The 22,137-nt window shown below is 40.6% G+C and overlaps 3 protein-coding genes across 3 annotated transcripts; 1 reads left to right on the top strand and 2 right to left on the bottom strand.

Annotated features, from left to right (window-relative positions):
* Nucleotides 1-1,745: 1,745 nt before the first annotated feature.
* On the bottom strand, nt 1,746-4,741 carry LOC146362837 (ras-related protein Rab-25-like). The gene is made up of 5 exons (XM_084919957.1): nt 4,397-4,741; nt 3,667-3,862; nt 3,247-3,440; nt 2,988-3,068; nt 1,746-2,899 (listed from the first exon to the last, which is right to left on the bottom strand). Exons 1-5 carry the CDS (start codon nt 4,431-4,433, stop codon nt 2,775-2,777), a joined length of 633 nt encoding a protein of 210 aa, XP_084776083.1. The 5' UTR covers nt 4,434-4,741; the 3' UTR covers nt 1,746-2,774.
* A 1,917-nt stretch (nt 4,742-6,658) lies between these two features.
* On the bottom strand, nt 6,659-15,422 carry ubqln4 (ubiquilin 4). Its single transcript, XM_084919698.1, has 11 exons — nt 15,197-15,422; nt 13,489-13,640; nt 13,162-13,310; nt 12,800-13,062; nt 12,477-12,635; nt 12,091-12,313; nt 11,794-11,933; nt 11,285-11,368; nt 9,591-9,706; nt 9,347-9,512; nt 6,659-8,108 (listed from the first exon to the last, which is right to left on the bottom strand). Exons 1-11 carry the CDS (start codon nt 15,338-15,340, stop codon nt 7,956-7,958), a joined length of 1,749 nt encoding a protein of 582 aa, XP_084775824.1. The 5' UTR covers nt 15,341-15,422; the 3' UTR covers nt 6,659-7,955.
* Nucleotides 15,423-18,529: 3,107 nt separating this feature from the next.
* On the top strand, nt 18,530-19,700 carry LOC146362835 (lens fiber membrane intrinsic protein-like). Its single transcript, XM_084919529.1, has 4 exons — nt 18,530-18,738; nt 18,941-19,090; nt 19,189-19,323; nt 19,438-19,700. Exons 1-4 carry the CDS (start codon nt 18,564-18,566, stop codon nt 19,497-19,499), a joined length of 522 nt encoding a protein of 173 aa, XP_084775655.1. The 5' UTR covers nt 18,530-18,563; the 3' UTR covers nt 19,500-19,700.
* Nucleotides 19,701-22,137: the final 2,437 nt, after the last annotated feature.

The raw sequence follows: 22,137 nt of genomic DNA, 5'->3' as shown, positions 1-22,137 counted from the left end.
AGCTTAATAAAAGCATTTGTGGTCATTTCACTGTAGCAAAATCATCTCCGGCAGAGAAGTCTTGCTTGGGGACACAGCATGCACGCAGCACACACGCACGCTCATACCACAGCAAAGGCTCCTCATGCACATCTGTGAACCAGAGATAGAGCACTATCTGTCCAGAATGTCATTAACTACCACCGCTGTAGATTTATATTCACTCAGTTGTGCCATATGAGCTTGTACAATTGCATCCATAGTCTGGAGATCTTCTGCGAGTGGACACGTTGACATAAAATTACCAAGTCTGGGGAAAATGTAAATTAATACCCCACATCATAGGCAGCAAAGGTTGCTAACTTAATATTATGAATGTAAATGTGATGCATAGTAAGAGATGAGACAGGAGTATGAGACATAGGCGTTACTAAATGAATGAGAGGGGGAACAAATGTATTTCACTATAGTACTCTCAGGCTGTGGTTTCAACTTGTAACATCGGCAGTGCCATCTACAGGTTGAGAGGAGACATAGCACCTTCAAAGACCATCTCAGGACTCTATCATTGGGCAAGATCTGAAAACCAATCATGCTGGTGTGACACCATCTCTCTGCCACTTGGGGGAAAACTACTACTTGACCTATACCTCAAACCTGGAGTTTTGTATATTATATTAATCTCGCCAAGCACTCCAGGTTCCTCCCACAGTCCAAAGACATCCATGAGTTTAGGTTAACTGGGGGTCCTAAATTAACCATAGAACGTGAGTGTGAATTTTTTTATCTATATCTCTGCATTACCCTGGGACAGGCTGACAGATTGTCCAAGGTGTACCCTGCCTCTTGCTTCGTGACAACTAATATAATCTAGAGCACCCTGAAATGATAAGAAAATCAATGGATATAATTCATACTGGTCTATTTCCGAAAATGCTGATCTACTGGATTTTCCTACACAACCATTTCTAGGATTCACAGAAAATGGAATTACAACGAGAAAATATCCAGTGAGCAGCAGGTCTCTGGGTGCAAATGCCTTGTTGATGGCAGAGTAGAATGGCCAGACTGCTTCAAGCTGATAGGATGTAATAGTAACTCAAATCACCACTCATTACAACCAAGCAGAAATGCATAAAACATTGAAGCAGATGGGCTACAGCAGCAGAAGACCGCACTTGGTGCCACTTCTGTAAACTAAGAACGGGAAACTGAGCCTAAAACTCACACAGACAAAAATTAGACAACAGAAAATTGAAAAACCTTGCCTGATCTGACAAGTCTTGATTTCTGCTGCGTCAGTCAGATGGTAGGATCAAAATTTGCATGGCTCCATCCTGCAATGTTGTGGTGCAAGGTTATTAAAGTTAACTTAAAATAGGCTAAAAACTGAAACATTTTGTGACATTGGAAAACTAACTAACTAAAATAACACATGTATATAGAGAAAGGAAATGTTCTTACCTTTGGTATCTGTTAATTAAGCAAAAATGTATTATTAACCTGCCTGATGACACATGATAAATGTGTTTATTGAGACTTGTGAGATGTTTACAAGACTGTTAGTCATCTGCTTTCAAAGCATTGTGTTGTTATTGGAATACCAATATCTTGCCTCAGACATATTACCTCCACACAATAATAATTCTAAAAGACTAAAACTAACACTGAAACTAATGAAAACTAAACTAAAACTAAATCTTTTCCAACAATAAAATCTAAACTGAAACAAGAAAATACACTCTGTAACCTAGCTGAAACTAAAATAAACAACAAAAAATGAAATAAAACTACTTAGAAAACACAAAACTTTAATAACTCTGGTGTGGGGGATATTCTCTTGGCACACTTTGAGACCCTTATCACCAACTGAGCATTGTTTAAACACCACAGCCTGCAGGAGTACTGTTCCTGACCATGCCCATCCCTTTATGACCACAGCTTACCCATCGTCTGACGGCTTCCTCCAGCAGGATAATGCACCATGTCACAAAACTCTAATCATCTCACACCAGTTTATTGAACAAATCAACAGTGACTTTTGGTTTCAAGTAGGACAACCTGCTCCTTACATTGATTTTGATGCTCTTTTTATTACCTTACTTCTACTTCAGTGTTTGTCAGAAAGCCGTAAAGACAAACTTCAGTCCCACCCCCCAAAAGTCATAAATCTGACAACACAACAATGTGATTGGTCCTAAAATAGCATTAACTATGATGATGTAGGAATACCATCGGTCTCACTGATCCCTCATTTAACTCCACCAATACATATTTTTAAAGATTAACTTATCTAACAGCATATGAATTGATTCAAACTGGACCAGTCTTATTCAGCTAGTGTGTTAACACTATAACTTTATTTATTTCACCTCCTTTTATCTCCTTTTTCCACATAGCTCGAGTCTCATGGAGATGTTTCATGACTTTTTGTTGCAAGTACAAGCAAATAGAAGAAGCATAAATAACTTATTCCAAGACGTTCCCTCTGGATTCCTTTATAAAAGCAATAAAACATTACAAAGTATTTCTAGAAACATAAAGAAAAAAATGTCATCTAATGCAGAAATTGCCCATCAGCCATCAAAAGAAATATGTATAAAATGTGAAAGTGAATTACCATTTGCAACACTTATTCAGTAAATTATATACTGTACAGATGGTATACTGAAAGAGGCCTGAACACTGAGAGCTCAGTGTCAAGCAGAAGCCTTGCTTGAATGACAGTCAATCATGGTGATGCTTCAGTATGTACACAGCAGATCTTTCTGGGGGGGGGGTGTCGCAGTCTGTTATTAGCTCCTGCAGCAGCCTTTGCGCTCCTCATGTGCCTCGCTGCTTGGCCCAAGGGGGCTGGAGAGGGTCACAGCACTGATGGAGCCACGGGTCACCTCTCTGCTGGCCACCTTCTTATGGATCGCTGGAGAAAACGGAGACGAAGAAGATTGGCAAACAACACGAACACAAGTCAAAGTGAGGGTGTGAATGCTCTTTCTGGGCACCTTTACCTGTGAGAACTTCACTGAAAGCTGCTTCAACATTGGTGGAGCCCAACGCTGATGTCTCCATGAACATCAGACCTTTCTTTTCTGAATCACACCAGGGTTTGAAAAACAAAAAAACATTAATACAGAGCAAAATGTATTTAGCAGTGAAAACACCATTTATGAGAATTTTTGCAAGACATAGAAATAAAATCGGTCTCATATATTAGAAATATTCCAAAACAACATTAAAGAAATAACTATACAATACTACTTAACTTACCTGCAAAGTCTCTGGCCTCATCTGTGGGTACGGTCCTGAGAGTGTCCAGATCGCTTTTGTTTCCCACCAGCATGACCACGATGTGAGGGTCTGCGTGGTCGTACAGCTCCTTCAGCCATCTCTCTGCGCTCTCATAGGTCAAGTGCTTGCTAATGTCATAGACCAGCAGCGCTCCAACTGCTCCCCTGTAATACCTGAGGAGGAACACACATGGGCTGGGTGTTACATTCAAACAGGAAACAATGCCTTTATGTAGGTGTTGTGCATGAGAGGTGTGACCGTTAATTAAACACAGTGCAATCAGTGTTACTTAAACTGGCAAACATGTGTGAGCCAACACTGATAATCTCATAATTCCCACCTCAATTGTGTCTGTTACTCATTCGTAAATGGTGTGTGTGCTTATGTGTGTGTACCCACGCTGAGGTGATAGCTCTGTAGCGCTCCAGGCCGGCCGTGTCCCAGATTTGAGCTTTGATGGTGAGGTTATCAATCTGCACGGTCCGTGTGCTGAACTCGACACCGATGGTGGTACGGCTGTCGTGGGCGAACTCATTCTTGGTGAAGCGAGACAGAAGGTTGCTCTTTCCTACGCCAGACTCTCCGATCAAAACCACTAAATAAACACACACAACAGGTATTGAAATGGCTCTTAATCCTTTATTTGATTAAAAAACTAGATACCAATAACACTGAGTATTAGAACAAATCAAGGATAAACCTATTTCATGGTAACTTGCTGAAACATATTCTTTTATATCCAGACTTTCTGTCACCCTCAAAAGATACTAGACACTATGACACCACACAGACGTGGCACATCTCCCCTGGGGCTGATTTCACTTTGGAATGAATGGAAGTTTATTTTAATAAGGAATATGCACATGCTCATGAGGCTCTTTGTAAGATTATAACGTGTAGATTATATGTTTCTATAATAGGTCAAAGGTTAAATGGTTTACAGCCGAATGGATACAGAGCGATCACTTCCTACTTTCCTTGCTCTATTCACTTCCTTGGAAATAGCAGCAGGCAGCTACAGCCGGAGTTGTACCTGCCAGCTTCATTGTCTACAAATACGCAATAATACACAGAGAAAAAGACATTCGTGTCTTCCTACACAATCACAGCTTAAGCAAACATGACTCACCTTTAAAGACAAAATTGTACGAATCATCAGACCCCATGCTGCACTCAGAGGCGAAGGGTTCCTGCTTTGCTAAGTAAATATCCTGAAGGCACTTTAAATATTAGCTCCCAAAGTAGAGTTTTAAAAAGAAAGAAAAACAGAAAGAAAGAAAAAAAATCCAGCCTCAGTCCTGAGTCTCTCTCTCCGATGTGGAGAGAGAGCAAAGGTGAAGAAAAGAATGGAAAGAAAAAAGGGAACTGGTTGAGCCGCTTGCTTCTTTATCTACGCATAGTGGGTAGCTTCAGATTGAGGGCAGGCAGTCCCGAGCTCTCATCAGCTGACACCCAAAGAAGGGCTGGAGGGAGGAGAGCAGGTGGAACAGGTAGAACCACTGGCAGGTAGTCATGAAGCGTCTCCACCCTCTGCTGCTCTATTCACGCACTGATTCTGATCATTTGTGGTGTGACCTCACTTAAAAGGTGGTTTCTGTGTGCAAACACACGTCATCATTCCCCACCTTTCTGATCATTAAACTTGGAGTTAAGAGTGCTTTATAGTGTACTAACTATTATGTAATACACTGCTCAAACAGAATTTAATAAGCATATACCAACAAGTCAGTTAAACTTCTGGGATATTTAACTGATCAGTTAAGTAGCAGCGGGGGTTGTTATTCAGTTTCAGCTGCTTTAGTGTTGATGAGTTTAACAACAGATGCACTAGAGAGGCAACAGTGACAGTTGTCCCTCATCTAGTTTTGCATTTGACGGTGTAAATATCTCTGACCAAACGATCAGAAACAGACTTCATGAGGGTGACTGAGGCTTCTCTATTGAGCCCAGCTGGCATTTAGTGTAGAAAACCAGAATTGGCAAGTACACCACTCGTGAATTGTGCTTATCACAGATCAGAGCAGGTTCACCCTGACAGACCAGCTGGAGAAGCTGTGACAAACTTTCCTGTAACAATGTTTAGCATGACCAGTTTGGTGGTGGGTCAGTGATGGTCTGGGGAGGCATATTCATGGAGGGACAAAGGCTAGGCAACGACACCCTGACTGCCATTAGGTATCAGGAGAAAGTCCTTGGACCTGCCATCTGACCCTACACTGATGCAGTGGGTCCTGGATTTCTCCTGGTGCACAATACTTGGCCTCATGTGGCGAGAGTACGCAGGAAGGTCCTCTGGGATGTATGAACTGGTATCAGTGACCCCACCCACATTTTCTTGACCCAAATCCAATAAAACACCTCTTGGACATTATTATCATCATTATTATTATTATTTCAGTCCATCTGACACCATCAGGTTGCACCTCATTCTCCAGATCATTGATGCCCAGATCTAGATCCGAGAGATCTCCCAGGAGACCATCCATAGTCTCATTAGGAGCCTACCCTGACATTAACAGGTATGCATACTGCAAATGCAAACTGAAGCTTTGGTCAAATTGACTAGTCTGCCACATCTTTTTTTCACTTTTGTCTTTAAATTTAGCCACCTGTAGGCTAATAATTACTATTTCCTTTAAAATATCTGGCATCCTTTCATTCCTAACCAATTACCCAGTCTATATCAATGTAGATATCAAGCATGATTTCTTTTATTTTTTTTGTTGTAGATCTGATGTGTTCAAAATGTTCCTTTATGTTTTTTTAAAGTGTATTTTAATTATCGTGATTAGCAGAACACAGCTACAATCGATCCTATATGAATACAAACCAGCAAACACAGTTCAGGCTCACACAGTAATTCATAACTCAGCACTCTAAGAAGATAGCGTGTTATTGTTATAGTGACATGTTTGTCTTACAGACTATTTGTGACTATATAAAATCGGAATTACCACGTTATTTTTGTAAGAAATACAATATTTGAATCAATAGAAAAGATAAAAATAATATACAGTAAGTTCATTTTTGACAAGACATTTCCTTACAAATAGTGAAAATATTGATTTTAACTGACTAAATTAATATCAGAGATGAAAACACTTCCTGGAACTTTTAAGCATCATTAATAGTAATCTGTGTACTTTTCTGCAAGCTTCCAAGGCATTTAAAATTAAAATATTTAAAATATCATCCCGTTAGTGGTACCAAACTAAAACTCAAACCTTAAAGGATGGCCAACTGTGCTTAAAAACAAAAAAATAAAAAAAAACCCTCCAAAAGTAGATTTAATCTTACAGATTTCAACATTTCACATTTAACAAAAAACAGAAACAAAGTTCAATGACTTCATACAAATCAACTTTCATAATCAACTGACACATGTGTGGGCTGTTTTTAAATCATGTTTTATTTTTTTTAGTACAGTACTGTTAAAAGTTAGTTCCAACATGTTCAATTCGGAGATGGATTTTCATTATTTTTTTTTTCCAGCTGAGGTCAACAGACAAAGCAAAGCTATAGCAGCAGTTGCCAAGGTTACCACAACTACATTGCTGAGAATTTCAAAAGGAAAAAATAAAAAAAATAAAACAACCTAGGCTTGATTTGAGAAATTTATGATGCCACTGTACCAGAGTTGTTTGTAAAGCCGTTCCATCGTTCATTTTTCGTTAATCATTTGATTTCAATTTTATTTTGATGAGACAAATCACCTCTAGGTACTAACTGCACCTCAAAAGAGAAATTAAAATGAAGAATAAGATTAAAACGAAAGGAAAACTTGTTTCATTCTTATTCATTCTAACTGCGCCCTCTGCTTCAGAGACGCTGCGATGTGATATCTGATTATGGCTAAAGTTCTGGATGGTGCGTGAAATTTGCTTAGTTGGGGCAGGGTCCTCAATAACCCACTGAGTGAGGCAATTCACTGATGATAGGGCAGTGGAAGACAGCAGGCACGGCAATGGTGCCTCAGAGGGAAAAAGCCACTGCACCTGTGAGTGGGCACTTTTATCTTGAATGACGTATTATGTCATGTTATTAAGAGCTTGCAATAAATAGTGAAAGCTGTTGGGGAACGACAGCCATTTAAGTAGAATCTTTAGAACAAGGAAAGGAGGAAATAAGGTGGATCATCTGCGTGGACAAGATACTTTCCTGCTAACACTCAGGTTTGCCACCTGTAATCAGAAAATCTTCATTTATCAATTTGCTAGTTAAAAACCAGCAAACCTCACAGTAGCCATGTAGGAAAAAGAGCCAGATGCCAATCACATCACGTGGGTTCAATTTGTATCATGAAAATGTTAACCTGTAGCACTCTACTCCAGTTTTACATGAAGAAAACAATATATAGTGAAAATGGTAGGGAATCCCTTTCCAGGAGAGATTTTCACTCTTATTCTCTGCACCAGAATACCCTTTACGGTAAGAGTGGTTCAGTCCAACTCTACGGCAGCACTCTTGACAGAGATCTGGTTGGATGGTGGCAAAGAGTGAAAGTATGGGAAATGGGGCATGATCTGAGAACAGATGTAGAGTGAAGGTCTTATAGATCCTGCCCACGTTCGTTCCGTTAAGTTGGGGACAATACACTGAAATTTATTTTGGTTCTCTGTAGATGCTGGGTGTTTTTGTGAGTTAGGTATGTATGCGCATGTCTGTGTATCACTAGGTACTGTATGTCTTTACGAGGGCTGTGAGCCCAGAAGTCTCTCGATTGCAGCATTGATGTCTCCTCCAGTAGCTATGAGCGCCTGCAGGTTGGCCTCGCGGTTGATGAAGCCCATAGCATTAAGCTGGTCCAGCTGGGACTGGAACCGAACCTCTGGGGTCTGGGTCTACAACGACAAAATGAGATGTGAGACAAATTATACTAGTACCATACTGTGACCATGTCCATCCCCCCCCCCCCCTTTCTGTAAAGCAGTCATTTCATCTGAGAGCACACATGTTCACAAATTATACAGTATTGTGCAAAAGTCTTGAGCCACCCCTGATATCTTTATATTTTGCTTAGCCAGACTTTTCTGTCCTTTTAAAAAGCGTCCTCAAGAAGGCTTTTTGAAGGCCTTTCAATGTTTTTCTTTGGCTGATTTTCCACACATTTCAGTCCAGTTCTTTTACCTGACCATTTTCACGGGAATGTTATTTGACCACTTAACACAGGCCTATAAATCATCCACCCAAAGATAACAACCTAACTCAATTAAGTGTTCCACCTAATTGAGTTTATGTATGTGACTAGAGAGCTAGAGACCAGTGAAACAAAGCAGCACTTGATGACAGAAAAGTTCAGGATATCCTCAACAACTCATCACACTATTGCTGTCATTTGCCAGAAGTACGCTTCAGCGACTCATCACCTCGTTGTGGACACCTTTTACAAAGTTTATTCCTTATTCATTGCTAAGTGTTGACATTATTCAAATATTTTAAAGTGTAGTGTGTACCCCAGTGCTCACTGTAGCTATGATTACACACTTGAATTAAGAGGGGTAAGAAAAATTGAATTCAGTTAACTGCAATTTGCAATCTACTGACATCTAGTGAGATTTTACAGACTTTACCTTTAAGACAAAGGAAAAACTCCAGCAAAGACCTGACACAGGACCAGAGGTACATCTGGTCCTTCAGTGGATCGCTCACTGAAGTCTCATCATATATAGTCTAAACGGAAGGCGGCTGTCAAGAAGCCATTTCATAAGGAGGACAAACAGTGAGAAAAGGCTGAGGAATGTCAAAATCCAGTGTGAGATGATCTTGACAGAGGATGGAACAAAAGGCAGCAAACATCCATAGAAGAGCTTTAAATGTCCTTCAAGAAGCCTAGAGATCTATTCCCAAAGACATGACAAAACAGCTGCCTAAGAGAGTTCAGACTATGTTGAAGAATAAAGATAGTGAAACCAAATGTTGACTTTAAACCTTGTTAAAACTGAAAAAAAGAAAAAGAAAACTCAGTTTTTATATTTTTCCATGTTTCAATAAAACACTGGAACTATGTCCTATTTTACCACCAAAATATAAAAAGAAATGTGGCTCAAGACACAGTACTGTAATTCCTATGCATGTGTACCGTTGCGCTTCCGCCTCCACCTCCTCCTCCAGCAAACATCTGGAGCATCTGTTGCATCAGCTGCTGCTGGGCAGTGTTTGTTCCAGCACTGCTGGGTGAGGATGCAGGGTTCTCTGTGGGCATGGCCCCTCCTGTGGGTATTCCAGGAATTCCACCTGGCATCAAACTAGGATGAAGGAAAAATTAACAGCAGAGAGTATATCCACCTCAAAAATGAACGATGTTTATATGTGTGTTAGCATACCTGGGCATGAGGCCTGGTGCTTCTGTCTGCAGTGTCTGTAGGCCCTGCTGGATCTGCATCAGAGCTTGCATGGCCCGTGGATTGGTCATCACTGACAGAGCTTCTGGGTTCTGCATCTGCAACCCAACAGTTCAATGAAATTGCCAAAGGATTAGCAGTCTACATTGTGTGAGCGTTACAGCTGTTTTCACACATGCACTGCAGGTTTGTTCAGCTGACAGAGGTGAATTGGACAACCTAAAAGTCAGACTCAAAGGAGCTTGCAAAGAAAAGCATCTGGACATCTTTAAGTTGCTTGAAGACGTTTCACCTCTCATCCGAGAAGCTTCTTCAGTTCTAAGGTCAAATGGTGGGGAGTCCCAGATTTAAACCTAGTGGGAGTATCCCCCCACAGAGGGACAAAAGGACCCCCTGATGATCCTCTAATCGCCTGAGCCAAGGTGTGAAAATGGGTGTGGGTCCCAATCAGCCAGGGTTTCGGGTGAGCTCTTTGTGAAACCTGGCCCCACCTTATCATGCGAATTCCTGAGGTCAGATGGCCCAGGATGTGAGTGGGCGTTAAGGCGTCTGGGGAGGGAACTCAAAACTGGATTATAGATGGCAGACAGTTGGTGTCGTAAACCACCGCCTCTGTTCAAAGATGGTCGCTCACAGTGGACATAGATGGACACAGATGTAGCTCAGGCGATTAGAGGATCATCAGGGGGTCCTTTTGTCCCTCTGTGGGGGGGATATTCTCCCACTAGGTTTAAATCTGGGACTCCCCACCATTTGACCTTAGAACTGAAGAAGCTTCTCGGATGAGAGGTGAAACGTCTTCAAGCAACTTAAAGAAGTGCAGACGCTTTTCTTTGCAAGCTCCTTTGACTACGATGACCTGGATGACTGAGAACCTTCACAGACTAAAAGTCAGACGCAATTACATCAAACATTTTCCAGCTACCTAGTACAGAGTTCATGTTATGTCAAATGGTGCTGCTGTGTCAGCACCACAGGTAATATTCTGCTACATTTACTGTTAGCAAATATTTCCTGCATGCTAGGTCCAGTAGTTCCCTCAAGTGAACCCTGTGAAGTACTGCCAATAGTTTGAAAGCTGATACTTTGCTGTAAATTTGTGACATGTTGTGTGGTACATGTGAGAAAGAAGAACAGTAGAAAATGTATTGATGCAATTATCCACAAACTGACTCAAGTGGGAAAGCGACTCAACTAACAAATAACAACTATTCAGGAGATTCTTCTATTATTCCGATTTCAGTTTTATTTAAAGAACCTGGGACATTTGCCAGCACTGCTCTAAGTGAGCGCAGCAGCACCTGTGAGGGAGCCGTTTGTGTGTTGTCGCCTTGTGGTTTGGTTGCCCAGATGGAGTCTGTTAACTATGAAACCGACAGTCACTTCCACCCTTCTGGGTGATCATTTGATATGCTACTGCCAAATTCACTTCTAATTAAAAATGAAACACGTAATTTCCTCATATTTCAATGTGTTTAATGTATTTTAACTTCTAAATCAGGTATTAAATACATATTATTTAATGATATAATTCATCATGTACCCTCGGCAGATACATAGACTGAGGCTCATTATGCCACCCTGCAGATCTAATCAGCTCCATTCTTTGTTACAGTCTTTTATAGAAAACATGCAAATCTAGAACTGCAGTACTAAACTAAACAAATATGCTGTACCTGCTGCAGAAAGATAGGCAGCTGAGCTCTGAACTGTTCCTGCAGTTGTTGGTTTCCAGCAAACAAGGGGTTATTCATCAAAACCTGGTAGAGAAAAAGGGAAATACAGTCAAGCAAAATTATCATTCCACATCAGGCTATGCTGCTTACTCACTAAAATAATAGAAAAATTTAAGTAAATTCATTTTAGCACCTCATCACAGCTTTCAAACTGATGCTGTACCCTAATCAATATGTCTTTAGTATCACTCAGCAGCACTTTATCATGAAGCTGCTCTGGTCTAAATATGAGCTTTAAAGACAATCTCTGTATTGTCTTAATGCCAGTGGCTAACCTGATACTGACAGTACATTTAAACTGAGTTGTTCATTATGATCCACTTGTCTATGTATAAACATGTGCACCTGTCTAATGCACATTCTGAACAGGAAAAGATTTAATTGTTTTCTGCATGGCTGTGCATTATATGTATGTTTAAATGTGTGTTTGTATCCATCTTTAAGCTTACCTGGGAGGCCAACTCTGGGTTTTGAGCCAGTGACTGCATCATGCTGCGCATGTAGGGAGCAGACAGCATGTTCTGCATCAGCTGAGGGTTTTCAGAGATCTGCTGCAGTAGACTCTGCATGCCTGGGCTGTTAAACATGCCTACAATAAAAAGAAAACAAAAGAAAATATACACAAGAAATTAAAAAAAAAAAAGTAATGTATACATAATTCACTACATCAAAGTATTATTTACAAATAAATAATTTGATAGTTAGATAATATTAAATTTAAGGAATTCAGGCTCGCTCTAGCTTACCATTTCCCAGACTGCCAGGATTGATGCCCAGAGGGTTCGACACACTTGGGGTGGTGCCTGCAGTGGTACTACTGCTCCCCGTGCTGCCCCCTCCACTCTCAGAAGGATTAGAAGAAGTTGGTGGCCCCCATGGATTTGGTAGGGGCTCTCGGTTCTCTGTCCGTGATGGCTGGGCACCAGACTCGGAGCTCCCCCCCAGAGCTGAGAATGGGTTGCTACCAAACTACAAGGAGGCACATTTGGAAACACAACTGTCAGAATACTGCTAGCTATGCAATGCTGACAAAAAAAGAGACAAAAAATACTACAGAATGAGTGAGAAGTTCAACAAGCACCAACAGTGCACAAAAACAAAGCATTTGTCAGCAAGTATTCCTCACAGATACCTGTTCTCTGGCAGCGCTAAACATGGGCTCCTGGATGTCTGTGTACATCCTCCGCAAAGCATTGTATCCTCCTGGGATGCTCTCCAAGTTGCTCAAAGCCCGGTCCTGGTTGCGCATCATTTCTTGCATCATGGCTGGGTTCCTGGCCAGCTCCATGGTCTGTGAGGTGTTATAAGAACAGGAAAGGAAGCAACTGAATCAAGGTATAATTTTAAACAGAGCTCGTAAAATCCTTAAAAAAAAAAAAAAAGGCAGAATATATAGTGGGAATTTAATATTGTGCTACGTGAATGATACATTCAGCCCTTCTTAGTTCTGTTTACCTGTCTCATAAGCTCAGGGTTGTTGAGCATGTGGGAGATCTCAGGGTTGCGTTCCATCAACTGTTGCATCTGAGGATTAGCCATAATCATCTGTCTCATCAAGTCTGGGTTTGACATCATGTTCTGCACCAGCGGGTTCTCCATAATTTGAGAAAGCATCTCTGGATTGGACATAAGCTGCCTCTGCATCTGCTGCTGCAGCTCCATGAAGTTAGCCGAGCCCATGCCCAGTCCAGCTAGACCAGCCAGGTCACCGAAGCCAGCTGAAGGAGGAGAGATTGGAGAGTGCTGGTTAAACACACCGCATTGCTCAAACAGTGAAAGGTGTTTGCCTGTATAAAATTACACAAAGTTGCACTTACTCAGTATGTTGGGCGTCTGTGTGGGTGGTGGGGCTGAGCCAGTAGAGCCTGTTGTGGTTGAGGGGTTGGTGCCTGGATTTGAAGTGGAGGTACTGCCTGCTTGGGTGGATGTTGAGCTAGAGGCTGATGTGCTACCACCATCTGCCGCCCTACAAAGATGATTTTTTTGGGGGCAAAAGACAAACTTAGTAATGCTGTGAGTGCCTTGTGCTTTGAAGAGAAACATGAATCCAAATGCACAAAAAAGACTGAACTGTAAAGCTAATGAATCCTTTTTGAAGACAGACACGAAGCATTTGGTTGAATCAGCATGGTTTGTTGACTTACTTGTGTGCTGTTTTTATGACCAAGTGCACTGTCAGGCCATCTTTGATGCCATGTTGGCTGAGGCTGTCGCCATCTTTTAAGATTTTCCCTGCAAAAATCAGAACCAGCTGGTCCTGTTTGGCTTTGAACCGCCTCGAGATCTCTTCTTTAAACTAAAAGACAAGGAAAAAGTAACAAACATAAGAAGTGAACCAGAAAATGTCTTACAAAAAGAGAAGAGATGGAGACAGAAACTGGAAATGAAAATTACAATATAAAGGAAGAGATGATTAAACTTACGTGACATGCTGCTATTATCTGGTTCTGTTTTGATGCAAACCTCTGGCATTACAGATGCCATTTCTAAATATCCTATTATCTGGGACCATGCACTCTAAATCTATCAGATTACCACTAGTCTTTCAACACTTTGTGAAAATTACTTATAAATAAATAGTTTTTCCCTCTGGCAAAAACTGGCGGCCTGTAATGGGTGTACTCCTCCTCTCGCCCCTATTTCCTAACATTAGCATATGGTTTGTTCTACCATTTGTATCCCATTGATAAAGTACAGCTTTGATGAGTATTTTAAGGACAAAGGAAAAAGAAATCACTAGCACCCTATAATCGGCCTTCCTGACTGCAATCAGCCCATCAGAAAATCAGAGTACCTATGGGTAGTGGTCAATGTCTACCTGTTACTTTTCATCAACTTTACTCTGTTTGATAAAACATGAAACGCTTTAAGACTGCTTTCTGTAAAAGAAGGATTTAAAAAAGGAATCAGTATCATGGTTTAATAAAGGCCCAGAATTGTTGAGTACTATCGTTTCGTGTGTATCACAGGGGCCTAGCAACCTCTGTGTAAAAGCAGCACAGATTCTACACAAGTAAATATGCATGATTATACAATGCAACTTAAACAATTTAATACTTATACATGCAACCTGGTCATTGCACTAAATGTTATGTACATCAAACAAACACAGGCCCATGTGCATGAACAGATTAAAGAACATGGCTAGCATGTATGAACAGTGAAACCACAACCATTCAGTGGCAACGCAGCCATAACAAACACAGCTGAAAAGATTATCCTTTTATTGTGATTAAAAAGACTGCGTTATGCTTTCACTGCCCCACGTCGCCAAGCCAACAGTAACACTGAGAAACTGTATATTCCCAAGAAAGCCCAATGACTCAGGGGCAGCACTGAGAATGTTCTAGAGGGAAAGCAAAGTTTAGCTTTCGCTAAAGCCGTCGGGCTGAAACAGAAAATTAAAGTATGTTGTAAATCCGAAACCCCTGTCGTGGTTACATCGGCTATCGGTTATATCGGTTCCTACTTGTGGTAGTGGCATAACTAAAGCGTCAGCTGACACTTGTTTGGCTACATAGTTAGCTAATGGCTCTGCTAGCAAGTTGGCTGGCTAACTTGCTAAGTGCTAACAGTTAGCAGGCTAACCGGTTCGCAATTTCATCTATTGATGTGTGGTCATATTCCTCGATTGGATGTCACCAACGTTAATATCACCGAACATTTGTTACCCTAAGCGGCAACACTTCCGCTACACACAGCCCCTTTAATTTCACAAAGCCCCTGGTTGCCGGCTAGAGTGACGACAAATGCTAACAGGGCTAGCTCGTTAGCTTCCTAGCTGAACTTGTGGGCAGAGGCATGACGTTAGAGGCGCAGCAGCTAGCTCCCCACCAGCAAAACCCAACCAACCTGAGTAACAGAGGCATCTTCTGCGATGGCGATTTCTTCTTTGTCTTTAGGAGTTTTCACTGTGACCTTTATAATAGTTCCCTCGGAGGCTTCAGGTTTATTATTGTTGTTATTACCAGGATCTGCGGCGCCTTGGTCAGCCATCTTTACTCCGCCGATGGAACAGCTCGGGTCTTGGCGTCGGCTTCCGGATCATGAGAGGTCAAACCTCTTTCCAGAACGAATTTCACAAGCTCCCGTATGTATGCTGTCTCTGCCTGGTCATCATTGGTCATCACATGTATCACCAGAGGAAACGGATGTTCTAAAACATCACACGTGTGATCAACATCCCCACCCCCCAAATAAACAAAATCGGAAATGACTTTCTAAAACATGTCTGCACTATAATCAGGCTTTTGGCAGCAAATCGGGTATCTTACATACATTCTTTATTTTAGACCGGAGTATTCTTATTTATTTATTTAGGTATTAGGTGACAGATAAGCCACCCAAGCTTTCATACATTTATCGATTTTCTCTATTCAAACTTTACAAAAACAAAACAAAATTTATTTAAACTTAAAGCATGTAGAATCAAAACGTTCTGTTTTTAAAAGTTTCCTAAAACTTTGTAAATAGAAAATGTAATAGTAAACAAATTAAGTGAAGGTCCAGATGCATCTCTCAGGTTCTGTATCAGGGCTTTACTGGATTTTTTCCTGTCCCTTAAGGACGTGACTTTCATCCATCATCTGCTGTGTTTTCAGCAGGTTAGCTCTTTGGTAATCAACTTTTTATTGCAAAACTGCTGTCTTATGCCAATCAAATTGTGTCATCTTTGGCCTTTTTCACAGATTCAGCTATAGAAATGTAAAACAATCATGTGTTTTTGTGATAGTCTGTGCCTAAAATAACATTTAAATTGGTTCTTTACTAAGGTATCTATTAAGTGTAGACAAAACAGCGATTACTCTCGTGAGTTTAGGTACCTCTTTAAGCTTTAATGATTCATAGGTCAGTGTTAGGTGGCTTAAAAAATGGCCAGGCACTATGACTGGACTGAAAATTGAGAGAAAAAACCGTCAACGTTCAAAGAATAAGTTAGAAAGGCCTCCAGAAAGCCTGTAGAACTATTGCTCAAGACCACTTATAAATTTACAGGAAAGTCTGGCTCTCTGGAAGCAAAATATAAAGACACGATAGGGTGATCAATACTTTTGCACAGTACTATAGGTTTTTGTTAATTAATTAACCCTTGTGATGAACCTTTATGCAGTGTTTTTTATTCATTTATTTTAGGTAAAGTCTTTTAACATTTCCTTTCATCTGTTGGTTTAGTGTTTTGTCTATTAAGGATATGAACTCTGTCAGCAGTATTGTTAACACCTGCTTCAAAGTCACAGGGGCCAAGCAGAGACATCTGTGGTCACTCTTTGGAAAATCAGATAATGAAGCAGGCAATAAACATTATTAACCATCCTGAACATATTTTTCATCTGATTTCAGGAAGTTCCTCCTAGGTCACCATTTCTGTGTACCCCAGAGTGGATCAAATGTATACTTTATATACTTTAAATCCTTCATTCCCTCGGCTATTAGATTACTCAACACTGACCGGGTTCATTTAGATTAGATTTAGATTTTTTTCTATGATTGTTCATTTTTAGACACTTGTCCTGTTTATTTATTTTATGTTTAATGTATTTATTTTAATTCTTTTCCCATGACCTCATTCTTTGTTGATCTCTGCCTTGACATGCAACAGTGTTTGTGTTTAAGGACTAGGTTGTGTGAGTAGGTTGTGTCCGTAAGATGCAAACAAATCGTCCTTTTTTGGCATTAATAAAGTGATCTGAATCTCAATCGACTAAGCATAGATGATTTTCATGTATGTACCCCTTTTCCAATATACATGTAACTGTATCTAGAAAAAGTGGACAGATATGCTAAAAAGCATCATAGGTTCGTCATAGGTAGGTTTAGGATAAGGGTGTGTGGGTGTGATAAGGTTTATAGTGAGAGTACAGAAATTCCCCACGTCAGTGAGTATTTTCACAGTGACCAAACATCCAAGTGTGTGGTGTGTTTTTTCCTATTTCACTTTGTGAATCATATAAGTTGTTTTTAAAATGTTTCAAACTAGTTAAAAATCTCCTTTATAACCTAGTCTGCAGGGTAGAGCTCGTGATTTTAACATATACTGTATCAGGTTTAAATTGTGACAGAGATACGGCTTGTATAGAGCGCTGCCTCTATATGTGTCTGTACATGCTGCCACAGGGGGTAAGAGCTGAAAGAAAAGTGTTTGCTTCAGCATGTTGCATTGACACTGACAGTCCTGCATACCTATGCACATCCCCAGTTCTAGAGCAAGCCATTTACAAACAAACAAAACCCCCCAAAAGGAACACCCCTTCTCTAAGGGCACACAAATGCCAGAGACTGCGCACACACGCACAAACACACACACACGCACACGCGTGTCATTTGCACCGTGGCCCCTGTGGTGTTTCATTCAAGTGTATCTCACTGAGCGAGACTCATGGCAGCAAAAGATTTTGCTTTCCTCAACAAAATATCAGAGGGGACAACTTTACAGTTGTAGTATTGTCTCTGACTCTCTCGCTCTCTTTCCAGCCTGCTCTCTCTTCTCCCCCTCTGCCTGTTCGTATTTACTCTATCTACCTCTGGAAGGCGGGCAGTAGAGAAAGGTGCATTTCCAGAAACGAGGTAAGGGATCAGATTTCACTGCTGTTTTTGAGTGTTTATCCTCCAGTGTCACGTTTGCGTTCATGGTCACTTACTGCTCAAGAAGAACCGGAGTGACATGAGAAACAAACTGCGGCATCACACAGAGTAGCTGTTACACATATTTTGCTTGTTCAAGTCACAGTAATGTTTCCTCTAAAGAACAGGTAATGTTAACTGCTAATCAAATGTTGGATTTCTGTAAAAAAAACAGCTAAAAATGTGATTGTTCTAAGATTGTATATCGAGTAATATTTTCAATCAGCTTCATGTTCTTCCAGTGTACTTGTTGTGGATTGGTTGGCTTTATGTGCTGTTTTCAAACAGGGTTTAAAAAAATTCATAATTAGCTCCCTTTCCCCTTTTTTTCCTGTCGCCTTTGTGTAGTTTTGGGATAATTTGAATGATCGTGAACATTTAATTTTCTGTTTAACGTATTTTAGGTTGGGTAATGTTCTACTATCACATATGCACAGAGCAAAGGCAGAAACACACTGCAGGTGTTTGTTTCAGCTGTGACATATTTAACCTTTTCTTTGCAGGTTTTGATCAAACGAGCTTTTACAGTGTAAGAAATATGTCTATCGTCTTCTGTTTTTACAGGTGCTCTACAGCGGCCCCATTATCTCTGCTCAAAATGTACAGCTTCATGGGAGGGGGCCTGTTCTGTGCCATAGTGGGTAATATCCTGTTAGTGGTCTCCACTGCCACGGACTACTGGATGCAGTATCGACTCTCTGGAAATTATGCCCACCAGGGTCTCTGGAGGTACTGCATGTCCAATAAGTGCTACATGCAGACCGACAGCATAGGTAAGAGATCCAGGGTGTCTTCAGCCCATTGGACCGCCACAGTATTTGTAACATATCAAAGGAGTGTGTACATTTATGTGTCTGTTTTTCATTTTTGGATATTGACATGGCTGTGAAATAAAATCAATTGAATTTCTTTGGCTCAACAATCAAAACAATCCTGTCATACATGCCTTGTTCATTTCTGTCTGTTTTCACCCAGCTTACTGGAATGCCACCAGGGCCTTCATGATCCTTTCAGGGATGTCGTGCTTTGCAGGCATCATTGCTGGCATCATGTCCTTTGCGCACTTTTCCTCCTTTGAAAGGTTCAACCGCTCCTTTGCCGCAGGAATCATGTTTTTTGTCTCAAGTGAGTTGTCTTTCTTTTGAGTCGGCAAAAACACACCAACAGAAACAGTAATAATGGCACTAGAATCACTGACATGTGCATCCCAATCTCCCTCTCAGCTTTCTTTGTTCTCCTGGCGATGGCCATCTACACTGGGGTGACAATCAACTTCCTGGGAAAGCGATTCGGTGACTGGCGCTTCTCTTGGTCATATATACTCGGCTGGGTGGCGATGCTCATGACCTTCTTTGCAGGTGAGAAAGGACATCCAGTTGCAAAAGTCAATAACTGCTTAAGTTACCATTAAATACCTAAAATCCGACCATTCGAATATTTGATGATCAAAGCCTCATCTCGGCCTGTTGCAGGTATTTTCTACATATGTGCCTACAGAATGTGTGAATGCAGGAGAGGAACCGGACCACGCTAGAGCGAGACAGGCAGCTTGTTTAAGAAAATAAAGACACGCTGCCTCTTCAAATACACGAAAGGCAGAACCCATCAAGGTGGCCTTGACTGATCTACTGAAGAGATGACGTCTTATACCGATGCTGGAGGTCTTTGATGGTCTGTTTAGCATGTTTTTAAAAAGTCACTGCAGTACAGATTTTTTTTAGTCACAGTAACAATATAGAGGACAAAACGAAACTAATAAAGCTATAACATGACTGATGCTGTTTTTACTAGTGTAATTTGTTACTGGCTTAAGTTTTGTGTGGAAATCTCACCAGGAGATGGCAGCACTAAAACACCACGGAAGTCCTAACGTAGTCAGATTTGATGAGGAATGTAGGGCCACTATATTAAACATCAAATCAGGGATTAAATACCTGGTAAGGTTGTCGTTTTTGTAGATCAGATTTTTATACTGTCACTCCTTTAACTTTCAGCACCGCAGACTAATGGAAATACTTTTTATTAATAAGCAAACTCTACTGGAGGAATGTATGTAATGCAAAAATATTAATCCACAAAGCAAAGAACTGCACATCAAACCTCTGTGGGGAATATTCTTGTCTCGGGGTTCCCCCTGAAGCTATCAGATTCAATACATCTGACAAAGATTTCCCCAAAGTAATAGAAAAATATATGATCTTTTTTGGGCTGTTGTTTAAAGGCAGAGCTTTGCCTTTGATTTTTGACATCCCCTTAAGGCTTGACAGCTCATGGAAAACTAGAGGGAGATTGTTTGTGTTTGTGTGTCAAACAGGCTACAAACAGCAGAATAGATTTTGAGAAGAACGCCAAGCTCCCGGACCGGGGCACACACCAGGGCAGGGTCCACAGCCAGCGATTGTTTTACTGCCTTTATCTTTACTAACTGCTTCCGTCTTTTTCTTGGTACTCATCCACTTCTCGAATCAGCTGAAAGGAAGAGAGCAGGAGCTGTTCAGGTAATGAATGCTTGGCTACTCAATGACGCAGAAACAATGGGAGAAATGTAAACAGTCGGTGGACAGATCCCTTGGTCCAAGTTTCCATACTTGGTCACCCGTGGCTGCTGTAGAGAGAGAAGCTTCATAATATTGTGTGCTTTTCTCCAGATTCTTTCATAACCCTCTGTGAACCTTTCACCCGAGTCAGGGTTTACAGTCTGTGGTATGACTTGGCAATTTTTTCAATTTTGTTTTTATTTTAAGGACTTAATACAGTCCTGCAATAAGACATTTTTATAGCAGCAGAGTGAAACAAAGTAACAGAGTAAAAGGTACTGACATATTTTTATTCATCTATCTGTACACACATTTAAGATTTAAGGTTAACATTAGTGTTTTGTTTTTGATTTGTAACCAGAATCAAGAGAGGTTTATTATCAAATGAAAAGGTTATTAAACTGGTAACTACACACGGTGGAAACACAAAAATGCAGGGGAGGTCGCCCCTCTAAGAGGTCTGCTCATAAATGTTTGCTGCTGTCACTGAGAGCACCTGGAAGGTTTTAGGTTTCACTGACACAACCTGATGATTTATGTGACAACATCTCTAGTAAATCTGACTTTGCAGACGTGTTATTTTTCTCACATCAAACACGCCATCCTTGTGCTGTCAGTCTGTTGGGGGATTTTGAAGACTTTTTTTTGGTTTTGGCACAAAGAGGCATCAAGAACAAGGCAAGGGGGTCCAACAGGTAATCACAATATTTGATTTAAAAAAAAAAAGCAGTGCAGAAAAGTGGCATGCAAAATAGTGAGTACATTTGTAAATTAATGTCTAGCCACATTACATGAAAAGTGACGCTACAGAAGAGCCTGAAATGTCTATTTGTACTGAATCATCATTTTTTTTAAGTGGTGAAAGAAGTATTCAGACCCTCTACTTAACTAAAAGTCATAATACTTAAAAATATATATATATATATCATGAAGGTCAAGATCAAAATGTACTTTACATGTACCCAAAATGTATGTAGGTTTAATGCAAAATCTTATACATTAGATTATTGGATTAGAAATATTGATTCATTAATGGTCATGTCTCTTTAATGATGGCGATTGTCTAACCAACAGTCAAACTTTATATTAACATGTGAAACAAATATAGTATAAACAGACATTCCGGTTTGAAATTATTGGGCCATTTTACAAAAAAGCCTTTTAGATAACAAAAAAACCAAAACATTAAAATACACATTCATATATTATTCTGAATTTTTTTTTTTAATGTTCTGTGGATTTTGGCTTCAAATTAAACAAGATGGAGCATATGCGCAAGAGCCAAACGTCTCTTTGCCCGGGTCGTCCACCGACTGATTAGTTATTGCCCTCGGAGATGGAAGAGTACGCTGACACAGCGCGACCTTATAAAAACTGTCCTCGTCCCACCCCGGCACATCGTGTGGAGATTCATCCTAAACACCCTGTGCCAGGTTCCTGCTATTGCTGCTCACTCATTACTTTCACCATCAGCTTATAGTCATGCGTGCACAGTAAGTATGAAACGAGATGTGTTTTTGAGCGCTTCTCGGTCCCTGAATGCATCTATTTTTATTACACTGTGATATTTCAGGGGCAAGTTACATGGACATGGTTTTAGAAAGACTTTATTATGTAAGTGAACACTAATGTGGC

The sequence above is a fragment of the Perissodus microlepis genome, chromosome 22 (assembly GCF_051167445.1).
Source record: "Perissodus microlepis isolate ML-2025 ecotype Zambia chromosome 22, ASM5116744v1, whole genome shotgun sequence".
Classification (NCBI taxonomy): Eukaryota; Metazoa; Chordata; class Actinopteri; order Cichliformes; family Cichlidae; genus Perissodus; species Perissodus microlepis.
This window is presented reverse-complemented; position numbering and strand designations above follow the sequence as displayed.

Coding starts and splice junctions, on each gene's coding strand:
- LOC146362837 (XM_084919957.1), bottom strand. CDS start 4,433: ATGGGGTCTGATGATTCGTACAATTTTGTCTTTAAAG. Junction 3,069..3,246: donor TGAGGCCAGAGACTTTGCAG/GTAAGTTAAGTA, acceptor GGTGTGATTCAG/AAAAGAAAGGTCTGATGTTC. Junction 2,900..2,987: donor TTTCAGTGAAGTTCTCACAG/GTAAAGGTGCCC, acceptor CGTTTTCTCCAG/CGATCCATAAGAAGGTGGCC.
- ubqln4 (XM_084919698.1), bottom strand. CDS start 15,340: ATGGCTGACCAAGGCGCCGCAGATCCTGGTAATAACAACAATAATAAA. Junction 13,641..15,196: donor AAGATGCCTCTGTTACTCAG/GTTGGTTGGGTT, acceptor CTTGTCTTTTAG/TTTAAAGAAGAGATCTCGAG. Junction 13,311..13,488: donor GTCATAAAAACAGCACACAA/GTAAGTCAACAA, acceptor TCATCTTTGTAG/GGCGGCAGATGGTGGTAGCA.
- LOC146362835 (XM_084919529.1), top strand. CDS start 18,564: ATGTACAGCTTCATGGGAGGGGGCCTGTTCTGTGCCATAGTGGGTAAT. Junction 18,739..18,940: donor CATGCAGACCGACAGCATAG/GTAAGAGATCCA, acceptor GTTTTCACCCAG/CTTACTGGAATGCCACCAGG. Junction 19,091..19,188: donor AATCATGTTTTTTGTCTCAA/GTGAGTTGTCTT, acceptor TCTCCCTCTCAG/CTTTCTTTGTTCTCCTGGCG.